General features: G+C 42.3%; 1 protein-coding gene across 2 annotated transcripts in view; it reads right to left on the bottom strand.

Moving 5' to 3' along the window:
* The window catches only part of ARHGAP6 (Rho GTPase activating protein 6), a 322,422-nt gene that overhangs the window by 143,840 nt on the left and 163,215 nt on the right, over window positions 1-15,367 (bottom strand). The window contains exon 1 of one of the 2 annotated variants that reach the window (XM_005493450.4): window positions 14,650-14,924. The exons of the other annotated variant lie outside the window; for it this stretch is intronic. Within the exon in view, the coding sequence (XP_005493507.2) occupies window positions 14,650-14,694 (45 nt within the window). The 5' untranslated portion in view covers window positions 14,695-14,924. Of the gene's footprint in view, window positions 1-14,649; window positions 14,925-15,367 lie in introns of those variants that run through there. 2 annotated transcript variants of the gene reach the window in all.

Raw genomic sequence — 15,367 nt, 5'->3', positions numbered from 1 at the left:
TGAATTCTGCTAACTTTTCAAGTATTTTCCTTCCCAAGAAATCACTTTCCAGTTTTAAGCAATTATGAAGAGTTAAGGCTTAAGACTGATTTTCTTATATAAAGTAAAAATAAAGCAGAAACTTTCAGGAAAAGGATCAGTCCCCTAATTTGCCAGAGGTGTAAGTAATAATTGCCCTAGCATGTTTCCAGAGTGCTTTTTATCTGTCTGCTATTGCCATTCTCTTTGAAGAAGAAGCAGATTCTCAGGAGAACAATAATTAATAGTCAGCCTAGAGATAATTTCCTCCAGTCCCTCTGCAGTGCTAAATTGCATGAGTCTGCAGGAAACAGAGTAAAGTGGACAATATAAAAACAATCTAAACCTACTACCAATGGGAGGAAGATGTGTACCAAAGCAATGGGGGGCATGCACATGTTTAAGAGAGCTCCACAAAAGCTGCTATTTCTTTGTCTTTTTGTTTTCCTTGATGCACAAACCTAGAGATTTACTAAGACTAGAAGTACATGTTTCAGAGGTCATTTGGGAAGTAATTCAAATACATTTAAGACTGCATACATGTAAACCTATGTAAAGTGCAGGTGAGCAGGGAGACTACCAAACACTCCTGACACAAATATAAGAAATCCATGACTAAGAGACACAGGATTGTCACACACCTTCCCCCCAGAATAAGGCTAAATGGCAGACACAGTTTTCATGCCACAGTAGAGAAATCACACAGGAGCATCAAAAGAAGGCACCAGAAAGCAGGCTGTCAAAACTAATAAAGGACCACAGAAACTTCTGGATGAATTATTTTTATGCCTCAGATCCAGCCTATGAGCTGTAGAAGAGGCACCTCCTGCAAGCACAGCTACAAGTAAAAGTGCAGCAGTGTAATTACTGCAAGCTCATCTCTGCTTTACTAATACACATACCTGGGCCCTTATCTTTTTCTCCAAGTTGGTATAGTGTTCATTTCTGTAACTAATGCAATTACTTCTCCTGCAGTCAAAACTGCAACTTTTTCTTGTTTCTTTTTATTTGATGAAAGTTAACACTGGAAAGAGACAATTTTTAAGGGAAAGGAATTCTGAGAAATAATTATACCAAACTCACAGGTGAGGTTTCAGTAACACTAACACTGAAAATGCCACAACAGTCCATACTCACAACTGGGGATTAGAACAGCAAATCTAAGCTTGCATGGCATGCTGCTCTATGTTTTACAAGATACAAGAAATGACTGTACTCATAAAGGAAACGTTTTTAAATGGATAGCTGAATTTAGTTTTGGCAAGGTAACTCAAGCACCTTTCAGCAAGTCTGAAGAAGCTTTGTTGCAACCTCAGGAGGCCAAGCAGCAAGCCTTGCTCTCTCCTCCCACGTGGTGGCCACTGATACCAATGATTTCTGTTAAAAACCAACTGTGATGTGGGGATTGGGTAATCTTATGGATAATGTGAAGTGAATACTTCTAACAGAAAATACAAGAGCAGAATAAAAAACACACACAATTAATACATTGTAATACACATTCATATAGAAAGCAGACAAGCTTGTGATTACAAAGATCTTTGTTTCCCCAAAGAAACATCTTTTGAGCATTGCTCCTTGCTAACATGATGGTTTGGCCTTCCTTTACGTGGGTATATCAGCAAGGCTGCTTATGTGAATGTGTAATTCAGCCTCAAGTGCTGCTCTTGAGAGATGCTGATGCCTCAGTGAGCAAACAAATCTGCGGCTTAAGTCTGGAGGAGCCATCAACCCTCAAGACTAATGAAAACCAAGACATTGGTAAGTAGTTGACAAGACTCAGGATTCATGGAACACCAGAGGACAGGAGTATTTTTTCAACCCTTTCTTGACTGTCAGCACAGTTTCTATACAAGGAATTCTTTTAAAGAGTTACTCAGACAGAGATGGCACCAAACACAGGTGTATGCTGGCCAAAGGGGCAGCCATCCTGCCAGCAGGAGCAGTGCTCAGGAAGGAATCCAGACACACCATCAGCAGGACTGTACCTACAATGCCCACCCAAACACCACATTACTTCTCTTGTTTGAAACACATGTCAACACTCCTGAAGCTCTGAGCAGGGCAGGATAGTCCTGATCTCAATCTTCACTATATTTGCTTATTTATAACCATCACTGAGGCTCAAAGTGCCACTGGTAGAGGCTGGGACCATCTGAACTGCATGTGGCTTAACATGGACAAAAAGGACTCCCAAATGCAATGAATTTGCATGACAAGACATAATTATAATGGTGATAGGGAATCCAGAGCCATTCATTTACCCACTTCTGCTTCAAGCAGGGAAGCCTTGAGGAGATTTGAAGAAACTCACGTAAGAGCAACCTCATTTGCCTGATGAATGGAATCAAAATGTCTGCTTCTTTGTCTGCTTCTCTGGAGCCAGATTGAGAAACTGCACTTAGAGTTAAATCTATGTCTAAATACCTAAACACGCACTGTTATGAGTCAGAGTATTTATTGTTGCCTTGCTCCAATCACCCTGCTAAAGCTGCATTCAAGCTTGCTTTAAAAGGGATCCACAAAGATAGCTAGAGGCCAGTTTAGGCAAAATAACAAGACATTAATTCCTCATGGTAATTCATCCCAGAATAAATGTGACCTCCCCTTTTACCCCTTGATTTTGCATTCTTAATAGATAAATAGAAATTCTACCGAGTTCACAGAAAACTGAGTAGTATTACCATTAGTGGGAAAAAAAGCTTCATGGGAGAAAACAGCAAGATGAATCACCAAGAACATAACAAGGTTATTTGTGAAAAGCAAGGAAATACGTACACACTCTATTACACATTATTGCTTCTAAATGCACCAAAATGCATTAAGCACTTTACAGAACAAGCTATGTACAAACTCTGCTCTTGTCAGTTTATAAATCTGGCTTCATAAACACTGAAACCATCCTCACCCCTTGTCAAGCAGCCATGTGACTGCTGGCATTTTCAGAAGCAATGACTGAAATCTGCTCTCTGTTTTGAAGTTTGTTTTACACCAGACCTCGGGAGCAGAGCTGCACCGTTTCAGAAAACTTCAGTAATATATACTGTAAAGAAAATACTCATCCATGTAAAATGAAACCTTGACTTGGCCTGATCTTGCACACTTAGCAGAGAGGCAGTGTTAGACAGGAGATCAAACCTACAAGTGTCTCAAACACACAAGACTAAAACACATAGTGCTATGACAATCTGTACAAGACAAGGGGAAAATGAAAGCAGTCATTTTAACATCAATCTTTGCAGTTGAAGGTCTTTATCTGAGTTTGAAGAGTTCAAACCAAAGCCTCACCTTGCAAAAAGACACCAGCAAAATTAAAGGAAATATAATTAACTAATGGCAACAGCATGAAGATCTGAGCTCTAACAGCCCTGAATTGGGAGAATGTGTATTACCAAATTACACACATAACTTGGGAAAAGTGAAGAACCTTGTTATTTCCTGTGCCTTTTAGTGAAAGGTACAGTCTAATCTGCAAAGCCTCACACATTTAAGTCAATAGTTATTAATAGCCAATGTATGGTATTATGTGGTAGGAAATCAATCAAAAAGTATAAATATTCCAACAGAAATAATACAAAATGAGTTAGGCCGATAAATGTGCTCTGCACAGCATTTTTTTTAAAAATTGTTGCCCATGATCTACAGAGCATCTGTACTTCCTGATAATTCATTTTCTCACTTTCCTGCAAAAGAAAGCATTTAAGAGAACTTTAAAATAAGCAATAGATAAAAACCACCATCATAAACATGATAGTAAAGGAAAGGAATTCAATAATACTTCTTCAGCTGGAATTTCAGGCATGAATTCTACATAAAGGGGAAATGATTTAAACAACTAGTGCAAAATATAGTAAGATATAAGTAAACTCTGCTTAATATTGCATGCTAGCTAAAAGAACAGACACTCTACTTGCAGGCATAGGTAATAATTGTAAAGACTTCCTGGCAATAATATTTCTTGTCAAACACTTTGATGTTATGCCCGAGAGAGAGGAAAAAAAAAACAACAGCAGCTTGTTACTAGTCAGATTTCCTCCCTGTGCACATTTTAATTACTCTTTATTTAAGGTAGGGCAGAAACACTGTCCCCTTCACCTTTTTCAATCTTGCTGAGAGAAAAGGACTTGCAACAGCACAGAATTGTTTCGCTGCACAGCAACAATTACTAGGTATTATCTGGCAATGCCACACAAGAAAGAAAAAAGCCTCAGCTGGTCAGATGAACAGGGCCAGCTCCTAGTAAAAGTATCTTTTCAAATTCAGCTGTACAGACCTCAAAGTTGCTGAAAGACACTAAATTTGACAGTCAGCCAAGTAATTCTTTCCCATCACTTCACAGAAGATGACTAAAGGCACCTATGACATATTTAAGGGCACAAAAATAGTTCATGCTTACCTGGGTTTGAGAAAGCCTGCACCAACAAAAATACATAATGGGATGACTGTACATGGATGATGGAAATGCAGAAAGGAAAAATGATACAAACTTGTGTGACAACACAGTATTGACAAAATTAAGGTTATACACTGTGGCAAGGGCCACAGTCTTGACTCAAGTTTAGCCTAATTTAGAGACCAACAGGGACAATGGCAATATTAACTCATGGCCAGAAATGCTGCTGTAGTACTGAAGGATTTAAATACTCTCCAGCCATTGTGTATACATCCTGGAAGTAAAATACATAATTCATCATCACTCAAAACAAACTATCCAAAATCATGCAGAGAGACTCGGTAGCTGGAGACTCCCAAATTTCTCATATAAAGGAGTGCTTTCAAGACTACAGTGCTATTAGAAAATAAAGATTTAGAAGGACCACTTCCAAAGCCATGAATCACCTGTAGTGGAACAACCATTGTTCATTAGAGAACTCACAGCAGGGAGAATGCCTCCCCAAAAAAATATAGTTAGCCAGAAGGGAAATTGTCAACTGATCAAAAAGGACAAGAGCATCTCTTCTGTAAATAAATATAAACAACTCTTTTTGTTAGAATAAAGTAACAAAAACATTTGACAAAGTAATGTACAATGTACAGAGGACTGCACAGTTTGCTCTTTTTACCCCTTTTCTCCTCTGTATTTCTGACAGAGGTTAATTCTGCCCTCTTGCAACATTTTATCATAGTAAATTCCTAAAATTCAGGAATTCGACATTGCTTGACATGGGCTGTGCATTCATGCATGGAAAACCTTGACTAAAATGCAGATACACTGTGGAAGACGACAGGTGAGGGGTAATAAAGCTCAAAAATTTGCATTTAATTAGTCCATTCATTGTCCTGTGGCCTCAGACTGAATTTCAGATTTACATCAATCTAAATCGAACCTTGTGAATACAGTTCAGAGTAAGACATGCAAGAAGAAAAAAAAATTTAAAACCCAAAAGTATTTATAGAGAAATTCAGGCCTCAGTAACTCTGAAAACAAAGCTCATCACTAGCAACTTCATTTCTTCCAGCCACAGTGTCCAGCTATGGGCTCACTCAGCCACAAGGAAACAAAGCAGCCCAGAATGATGCACCAGCAAGACCCTTACCCAAAAGGCAAAATTGTCTGTCCAGAATTACAACTGAGCAGGAGTTCACCTTCTGCTGAAGAAGGACTGTGAACTGCCTCTGGAAATCCCAGTAGCTTTAAATCCAAAACCATCAGGTCATGCTGAAAGCCGGACTGACTCATGCACTTGTGTGACATTGCAGTTTTCACTCCCGGAAAACTTTGGCTTGTGTCCGTCATGCACAAATGGAAGTGAGTGGTGCAATTCTCAGGTGCTCACAGTCTGTGTCACAGCTGGCTGTCATCTCCTGTGCTCCTCCAACAGCAGCTCAGGTAATTCAGCTCTTGAGCTCACAAGGACACAGCTCAGCAGTTCCCCTGCTCCTGAGCTAAACACAGGTGTTGGAATGTGCTGCCTGTCACCACATAATGCTGAGAGCAGTGCATGTGCATCTCTCCAGTGAAAACCCACCAAACCCACCACTGAGACATGAACCTGGGCTCAAGACATGAACATTTTGCATCCCTCACTGCATGGGCAGCCCATGTGCTTCTCAAGGGTTGAAACAAAACCCCCTGGTCATTGCTGCTGCTTGTGCAAGATACTGCAGACTCCACAAGAAGAGATTCAGCAGCTGCAGCTCTGAAAGACATGCAGCCTCCAGTTAAAAGCCAAGCCATGTGCTTCCCCTCCTGCCACCTGTTCCTACCATTTGTCCAGATGTGCTCAGAGGACAGAACAGGCTGAGAACTCGACAGCAAAAACATTCATAAAGGAGACCACAGAAACACACATCTGGGAGAGGAAGCAACCAGCTAACTGGGGGTTCCTCAATTACTCATAGGGATCTCTGCTTGTAAACAAGAAAACCCCTTTGACATTCTACCAAAAGTTCCTCGGTGCCATACTTTGCAGTAAAATAAATCACTCATTTTTATTTAAGATAACTTTCATAGAAATTGGGAATATTTCCAACATTAAATATGTGCAGCTACAAAATCTGACATTTAAAGGGATACATAATAACAGTATGCAAATATTAATGACAGCCTGCAGTGATACACAACAAGAGCAATTTACCACAAAAGAAAAAAAATAAACATTTAAGGCCAGAGTACCAGTTAAAGGATGGTTTTACCCAGAGGGTCACAGGAATGTGAGACAATCTGCCAAGGGAAATGGAGGGTGTGGCTTCTGCACAAAGTTGGACTCCACATCTGTTTCATGAGCTGGGATATATTTCAGCAAGAACAGGACTAGGCAGCAAGTACCTATGGTTTTCTTCCAGCACAATTTGTTTATGGGTTTGCCTTTTTTTTTTTTTTTTGGTATGTAGAAATAGTTCTAAATACTGTGCTTATTCAAAACCCCATCTGAAAAGCAGAAATACATTTCCAAGTTTTTAAGCTAGCTTAATCAAACAATGATCTTCAGATTCTTTTCCCCAGCTTGTGTTTAAACAAAGTGCTTTGCAAGCCTCAAGATCTTTATTAATAGGTCCAGACTGGAAAAAATACAGTAATCACAGAAATGAGAATTTCAGCCAGCAAAGATACTGGATCCAAGTGCCAAGTCACGTATAGATGAGTGTAACAGGACCTTTTACAAACTAACAGGAAAAAGGGAAAAAATACTCATCATTAAACAACATTTAACTTAGGTGTCTGCATCAAACCTGACACCCCAAACAACACAACTGACTTTGTAAATATTTAAAACTTTGCAAGTATTATACCTTTATCAACATCAAAAGAAGACAACAGCAAGTTTCAGGAGATTAGACAGGCCAAAGTCTGGGTGCTACAGTTATACTTAGTTATACAAGATGCTCCATTTCAAAGAAATTGATCATCTACAGTAAACAGAAACAGTGAAGACTGGCTCTAATCTACTGTAGTTACACAGAACTGTAGTAGTTATAAAATCAGAGGATCATCTATCTTCATGGCAGTGCAGCAAAAGTGACTGATAATCAGATTCACTAAACTAATGCACAAAAGTATGAGGTATTATTTAGAAGTAAACAATTCAAATGTATGATGTAATATCAACAGCCTCCAGTACAATTTCCACAGCTTCAATCACCTGTTTCAAAAATGCAAAGCATCCATGTATGAAACAACAGCAGGCAGTTAAGATCAGCACTTACTCTTCCTGCATACCTGAGGGCACCACAGCCTGAAAAACCCAAACTTTACTCAGGTTGCCCTTAGCAACTGAACACTAAATACAGTCTATTTAAGTACTGCTGTAATATTCAATTTTCCATCAGCATATCATAACATTTTTTGCTTTAGTAGAGAATATATTCAGAAAATCCTTTTAAATGTGAGCTATCAATAACACTTAGATAGTAAGCATTAGAAAGAAAAAACATTACTTACTTTTCTTTTTTAGTCAGCCATGCCTGATAAGATCCAGGTATCTCCCAAGGGAGCACTAAGGTTTGACACCCCTTTAGAGAAACTTAATGTGAACCATGTGGACTTGACAGCCAAGGCATGCTACAGAAAAGGCTGTCAGATTCTTTTTGTAAGCAGTACAATGCATGCAGACCTCCTTTATTCCCTAGACAAGTAAAAGCCATTTCACTCCCTGAAGTGAAATGTCTTTCTATATTCTCAAATGTCATAGAAAGGCAGCAATAGTGTGGAATTTGAACTCTGAGTACATCTTTTCCAAGTCACTAAGAGTTCAGCTGTATTTCTGCCACAGGTAGAGATATTCCTTTAGAACAAGAGCAGCAAACACACCTTGCCCAGAAATAGTAGTGGGTGAACAACAGAGGTCCTTAACAGACAAATGAAAGAAGTTCAAAAATCCCTGCTTACATGATGACATGTAAACCAGCGTATTCCTTAGGTGTCATTTTCATTTGCGATTTAAATTCTAAATATATATGAAATTTTGAAGAGCTGTAGCCAGCAAAACTACTTTACTAAATATAACTCTACAGAAACAAATCTCCTGAGTAAGTAAATTTCCTTCCTCACAGTTGTACACAGACACTTGTGCATAAAAGGTAACCAATTTGCAACTGAAGATAAATACAAGTAGAACCAACTACCTAAATATATCTGTGACCTCAATCATCTTCCATTTACTTCACTCTTCAGGCTGAAAGAAGTGTGAAGACACATCTGCAAATTTCAAAAAGCTTCTGGAAAACAGAACTGGAATACAAACCACCAGCTTGTGTGGGGAATATTGACTAGGTGGAGTTCAACATCTTTACTTCAGGGTAGTTCTGTATTCACACTACCATCATACCTGAACAATCTCTAAAGGCTAGCACGTTTGCACACACAAACATACTTCTCTTCTTTAGGAGGAGAAGTATTTCCACAGGGGAAGAAAAAATTGAAAAAGGACCAGAGAACAGCTTTGCTCTAAAGTCACCAATAAAGGAAATAACAGAGACTGAAATCCTCATCTTGCACTTCATCTACATGGCTAAGCTTCATTCCAGGCGCAGGTGCTGATTTTAGCCAAGCATGACCTTGCTGCTCAGGCAGAGCTGAGCCCAAAACATCACCCTGAAGCTTTGCAGAGGACTGGTGCTGGCTGATTCAGTCTTCTCCTGGAGAAGCTGTATCAGCATAAACCTTCCTGGGGAAGCACAGCACCACATCTGAGCCTAATGGTTGTGTGCCCCTCTGCAGAGAAACCCTGAAGATCCACTCATGTGCGAGTTTTGTTAAACAGCATCTTTGCAAGTACTATTACAAGAACTGTAATTGCTCTGCAGGGACAGATTATGCTAGAGACAGAGAGAAACTGAATAAAGGGAAGCTTTACCTCCTGCCGTCTATACACAGGGTGGCCACTTTTCTCTGTACTTTAGGCCACTTGTATTCCTGCACAGTGTCTGGGAGCAGACTAATAAACCACATCAGTGTGGCCCTGCACCTAACCTAGCAAGTCCTGCCCAACTCCACCTGCATCTGCCCCCATCTTTGTCCTGCATATGAGAGGAAGAACAGTGATATCCACATGTCAGTAAGAGCTCCCAGAATACATGAGGGGTTCAACAGCTATAAAAAAAATAGAATCTGATCAGAATGGAAATCTACTTCCTGTAACTTTTCAGAATCCTGTGACACACATGAGCTCCTTGCTTCCTGGATTCCAGCTCTTTGGTGTTAACTCATGGCCACTTTGCATACAGATAAAAAACAGCTGGACTCACTTCAAATTCCATCAATCCCAGTCAAAGCTTGGTCCTGGTGTTCATACTGAGTGACAAAGAGAGCTCACTTCCTATATTTATACATGCTCTTTAGAGATTAGCAATAAAAGTACTTTCAAACGTTGCAGAAGTGCAAGCATGAGTCACCACTGTCACTGGGAATTTCACCCAAATGAAGAATGAAGCACTGGGCTCAACATCCTCAGAAATCATATTCCTCCTTCCAAAAAACCCAACATGCATAAGGTGAGATAAGTCCTTGACAAATAAAATCCAAGAATCAGATGCCAGAAATCTGACATTTAACTATTCCTCTACTGCTAATTGCTTCTTCTGTAGCTTGCTTATTTGGTGAATTTGATAGTTTTCTTCAAAATTTCCTAATTTGAAAACAACACCTACAGAGCAATTAAACCTCTTGAACAAGTTAACTCTGCTTGTGACTATTCAGGATAGGAGAAAATAAGCAGTTACCTTTTGTGAAGTAGAGATGTTTAAGATTTTTTGATGGGCAGGAACTTCCTCTCCAGCCCACAGCCTGTCCTCAACCTCACCAAACCTAAGCACAAAAACACACTCTGATTGATCTGGATACACACTGGCCCAGCCTGGTCCTATGCTGTTTCTTGCTGGCAAGACTGTTGGCAAGAGAGAAACCAGTCATATGGTCTAGGTGAAGACAGCAATCTTATTAGCCCATTAAGATAAATTACTTGTAGGATTTCCCACAATTATGGTAACAAATGTGGTCTGCTTGTGGCATGTAAGTTTGTTGTTAAAATCTGTGAGTGGCTGAAGGCTCAAGTCATAAGGCAATGCGTCCTGAAATCAGAAACACAAGGAACTGTCTTTAAAAGAGGATTCTTGCAAAACACAAGCAAGCCCACAGGAGGATGGCAGTGCTTGGGTCCTCCTCACAAGGAGATTTTTACCATTCCAGTTTACAGCTTTACAGCATCGCCACCAATCTTGGTACTCCACCTTGAATTATATAAATATATAATTCTTAGTTATCATTAGTACAACTGGAATACTGGAGGAAAATGTCTGTTATCCTCTTTTTACTCCCTCTGTGCTCCAGAAAGCAGGAGGTTTCCTCGTGTCATAGTTTCCAGTGAAAACTGTTTCTTCTGTTTTCTCCATCCTTCCATGCAGCCTCATGGATTTAAGACACTAAAGAGGGAGCAGCAAGTCTGCCTATCAGCCCAGCAAGGGCCAGCTGGGCACAGGCTGAGCAAACACACAATACAATGCCCCAAACACAGCTGGAGGCTGGGAAAAAACCTTCTTTTCTCAAAATACTCTCCAATGTCTGAATTTGAGGTGAGAAGCTTAAACCAACTCAAAGTTGTTGTCCAAGGACTCACATATCCCTTCCACTCTGGATGCCAGAACACTCATTTTTTGGCCCCAAGAAAGTCTCATATTTCCTGCTTAGATGAATTCCCCAAGGTATCTCTCAAGCCATGGCAGCCACTTCCAAATCCCAGCTCCTCCCCATTTTCTCATATTCCCTGGTCAAAGACAGTCAGAGTTTCCTCATCAGGGTAAAATGTCCTTTCCCTTGAGGGAAATCCTTTCTGGTAAATGTTTCAAAGACAAAACAAGATTAAAGATATTACACTAAGATTAAAATGGCTATATACAAACCAGATCATTCTCCAATCTTTCTGCTTTGAACCACTGAGGGACCGGCTAATTGGGCAACAGCTAAGGCTGTTTTGAGGCTTTTTGTCACAGGAAAAAACTCTGCATCTCAAGTAACCAATGGATCTCTCTGATGTTTTAGCCAAAATACATGAAGCAGCTTTTTAGTTCCCCCATTAAGCTACTAAGATGGAGTGGGGGAAAAAAAGAATTTAGCAATAAACAAAAAGAAATCCCAAGTCAGGAAGGTGACCATCCCTTTTAATGAAACGATACGAAAACAGTTCCTGGAACATTTGGAGATTTTAGTATCAGTTACAAACACCATGATACCAAAAAAAGCTTTTAATTCAGAGTAATTTAGCCAGATCATTAATGGACAGGTAAACTAACCCATGTCTAAAAAATAAAGAGTACAGTTTGGCCAGGCAACATATATCAAGAATGAGATACTATTTACCTTTCTCTAAGTTTTAATAAAAATGTCATCTAAACATATAAGAAAAGGAAAAGAGTCTTTGGACTAATGAAAAGATATGAGGAGGGAAAAAAAAATTGTTTCTCTGATCTAATGCAAGTATAACTATCTCCCAGTCTGCATTTTGGTTTGTTTTTCTTACACCTACTCCTTTAATAACATATTTTTTTCATTTTCAACTGGCTGGTTTCTTTTAATTTACTTTTCACTGAAAACAATATTTCAGCATATTAAAATGACCTCTTTGCCTAGTGGAGTTTTTAGGTAAGTCAACACCAATGCCGAGTTCACAATGGAACTGTGACATAATTATCAGTCACTCCACGCTCACTTAACACACACAGGATCCAATGTGCTATAGGTGATGGGATCATAGCCACTGACATAACAGTCTTAAGCTATTAAGTCTGTGTTTGCATAAGCTATGCTTGCAAACACACTAGGAAGCCTCAGAATCACAGTGCCATCCCTGTTGATTTATGGCTACATTATTGTGTTGCACTGGCTGTAGCACACTGCAGAGCTCAGGGGCTGGTACAGCGGATGGAATGTCCAAACAACATGAATTTTCCAAGTTTAGCTGACTCTAGCTTGGTCCTGAGGCTCAAATACCCTCCAAGCTGAGAAGCACCAGAAGCACATTCCCCAGTTCAGCATCACCTGAACAAATGCTGTTTCCCATGATCAGTCCACCCTGAGACATGAAGCAAAGCAAACAACTGGGGAAGACTGGGAGACTGCGTTCAGAAGCACAGTGCTGTCTGGAACGAAGACGCCAGTGCAGATGCTTTCTTTTATGAAAACCATGAAATTTTAATTATCAGTCCTGAAAATCAGAAGAGAAGCTCACCACAGAAATCACTATAATTTCTTCTGCCAATAAATTAATGGCTATTAAATGCTGTAACACTGCATAATTTTTATTTCACAGATATCAAAACAATCCAAGAACTTGATTTGTATTTACACCACGCAACTACTTAATGAGAACGGCACTTCACTACATTTAAGCAGTAATTACTAAGGTCTCAATACAAGAAAGCTCTACAGTCTGAGCTCATGAAGTCAACACACTTTTCATCTCATCTAGGTTTTCACAGACTCCATGTTAAGCCTGGATTATGCACGGCGTCCAGACCCCAATTCTCCAGGCAAGCCAGTGATATAAACTATAAATGTGACTTACCTCCAAGATATAACTATGTGTTGCTACTTCATCATTGAAATGTATCCTAAAATCGTAAAAAATACTTTGAAGTTTCATTCTCAGGTGTGCAATTTCCCTTTTGCTGTGATACACAGCAATCAAAGACCAGGGGTTTTGTCAAAGAGGTAATGGTCATCCGATATGGCTGCCCATCCTTCTTCCCTTGCATGCCTGCTGGCCTGAATTCAATGCACTACCTGCTGCTGGCTCCAAGCATGAAACAGGACTGATACCCAACTGACAGAAACAATAATGTGTTTGCAACTAGTAGTTAATGGCAGACTGACAAGCACAATCACAGGAAGTAATAAAAGTTTCATGGTGCTAGCATGTGACGTGACTAGCAGTGGTCACCACGCATAGAAATACTCACGGCACCATTACCCTGCTGAAAGAAGTGGTTCCAATTTGTTTGGTGTATGACCACTAGATTCCTGATGAAATCACTATCACTACAAAGGTATTTGTTTCTATTAACTAATATAGCTGCCTTACCATTACCTCTAAAAACGCTCATATTACTACAGCAGCTGAATGCACTAATACCTACAGTTGAGTGGGTACAAAAATATGTATACAGACAGACATTAAACCCTGCTGCCCAAAAAAGCCCAAGTAGTCTCTTCCAAATTGTTTACACAAGGTTTTAAAATAAAAGAGTGTATAAAAAGAAGTTTAATTTCATGTCCAATACTGAAGGAATCAAAGTGAAGCAAGTAAAAAAAAGCACATCGCAGTGTGCCCCGTAATCGATACAATTAAATAGCCATCAACCCATCCCGCCAATCCAGCAGCCGTGCTCCCAGGACCAGCGGAGCAAGCCCGCTCCGACTGACAATTCCTACACAACTTTAACAACAGCAATAAAAGTATTCATCACTGACATGGGTGCAAACGAGAGCGGCACCAGCCCTCGCATGCAATAGCAATAACTCGTGCTGGAGTTTATTTATGACTTCAGGAGAGGAGGCAGCTGGTTGTTTTTACGCGGCTTTTTTTTTTTTTTTTTCCCTGCCGGAGCAAACGAGAAAATGCTCCTAATAAGGCTGGTGGAAGTGCAGCGGCTTCTCAACAGCACCGGCTCTCATGAAGGAAATTAAATAAAGTATGGTGTTATTATCGGAACCGCCCCGGGAGCGGAGCCGGAACCAGCCACGGAGAGCCCTGCCGGTGCTGGGCTCAGCCCAGCCCGCGGACGGGAGAAGGGCAGCGGGGCCGGACCCGGGGCTCCCGGGATGCCCGAGCGCCTCCCCGAGCCGGAGCGCCCCGCTACCGCCGGGGAGAGGCGGCACCGCCACCGCTCCCGCCGGCTGCAGCCCGGCTGCCCCGCTGCCGGCACCGCATCGCCCGCTCCTTTATTAATTAAAATATATATATTTTATGTCATCTCCAGCAAAGCGCGACACTCCCAGGTAGGAAAGCGGGGAAAGCCTCCAGCTCAGTGCCGTGCCTGCAGGCTGCGCACATCGAGTCCCCGCCGGGGCAGGACTGCAGCCACCTCCCCCTGACCCGCGGCTCGGCGCCTGTGCGGACGGACAGACGGACGCTCCCACCACCCCACGGCACACGTGGGCGCCCCGGCCCGCGCAGCCCCCCCCGCCCCGGTACTCACCGCGTAGCGCAGCGCCGGCCTCTCGCTGAACACCGAGTCCCCCATGGGCGCGAACGGGCGGGCGGCGGCGCCGCTCCCTGCACCGGGGCGCCGCTGGGCACTGCCCCCGACCCGCCGTCCGCCGCAGCGCTGGGCTCCCGCCCGGCAGCCCGCAGCCACCGGCGCTCCTCCTCGTAACTCCCGCCCGCGGCCCGCCCCCGGCTGTCCCCACCCCGCGGCGGGAGCCGGCAGCCCCTCGGCAGAGCCGGGCGGCAGCGGCAGGAGGCGGCTCCCGGCGCTGCCTCAGGGGCGGTGGTTTCGGTTCTCCCGCCCAGCGCGGCGCTCAGCCCGGCGCACCTGCGAGCCCTCCCCGCACGGGCGGCTCCGTTCCCGCTCCGGCCGTCCCGGGCGGACCCCGACGCCGGCTCGGGGCCCGCCGGGGGAGCCGCTGAGCCGAGCCCCGGCCGTCCGGCAGCGGCGGCTCCAGCGAACCCGTCCTGCAGCCCCCGGCAAACCGCACCGGCCCCCGGCAGCACCGGGGGCGAGGAACCTGGTCCTGCAGGCGAGGAGCTAAAGGTGAAGGAGAGAGGGACAAATAAAACATAACTTTCCTGTTCACGGTTTTACAGTGCGTACTTTCAGTGAACTGGCTCGTGATTTTTTAACACGTAGACTTTCAAAACAAAATGCTATGTCATGGCATATTTGTTATTTCATAAATGTGTCTTTACACAAACTG

Source organism: Zonotrichia albicollis, chromosome 2 (genome assembly GCF_047830755.1).
Source record: "Zonotrichia albicollis isolate bZonAlb1 chromosome 2, bZonAlb1.hap1, whole genome shotgun sequence".
Taxonomy (NCBI): domain Eukaryota; kingdom Metazoa; phylum Chordata; class Aves; order Passeriformes; family Passerellidae; genus Zonotrichia; species Zonotrichia albicollis.
This window is presented reverse-complemented; position numbering and strand designations above follow the sequence as displayed.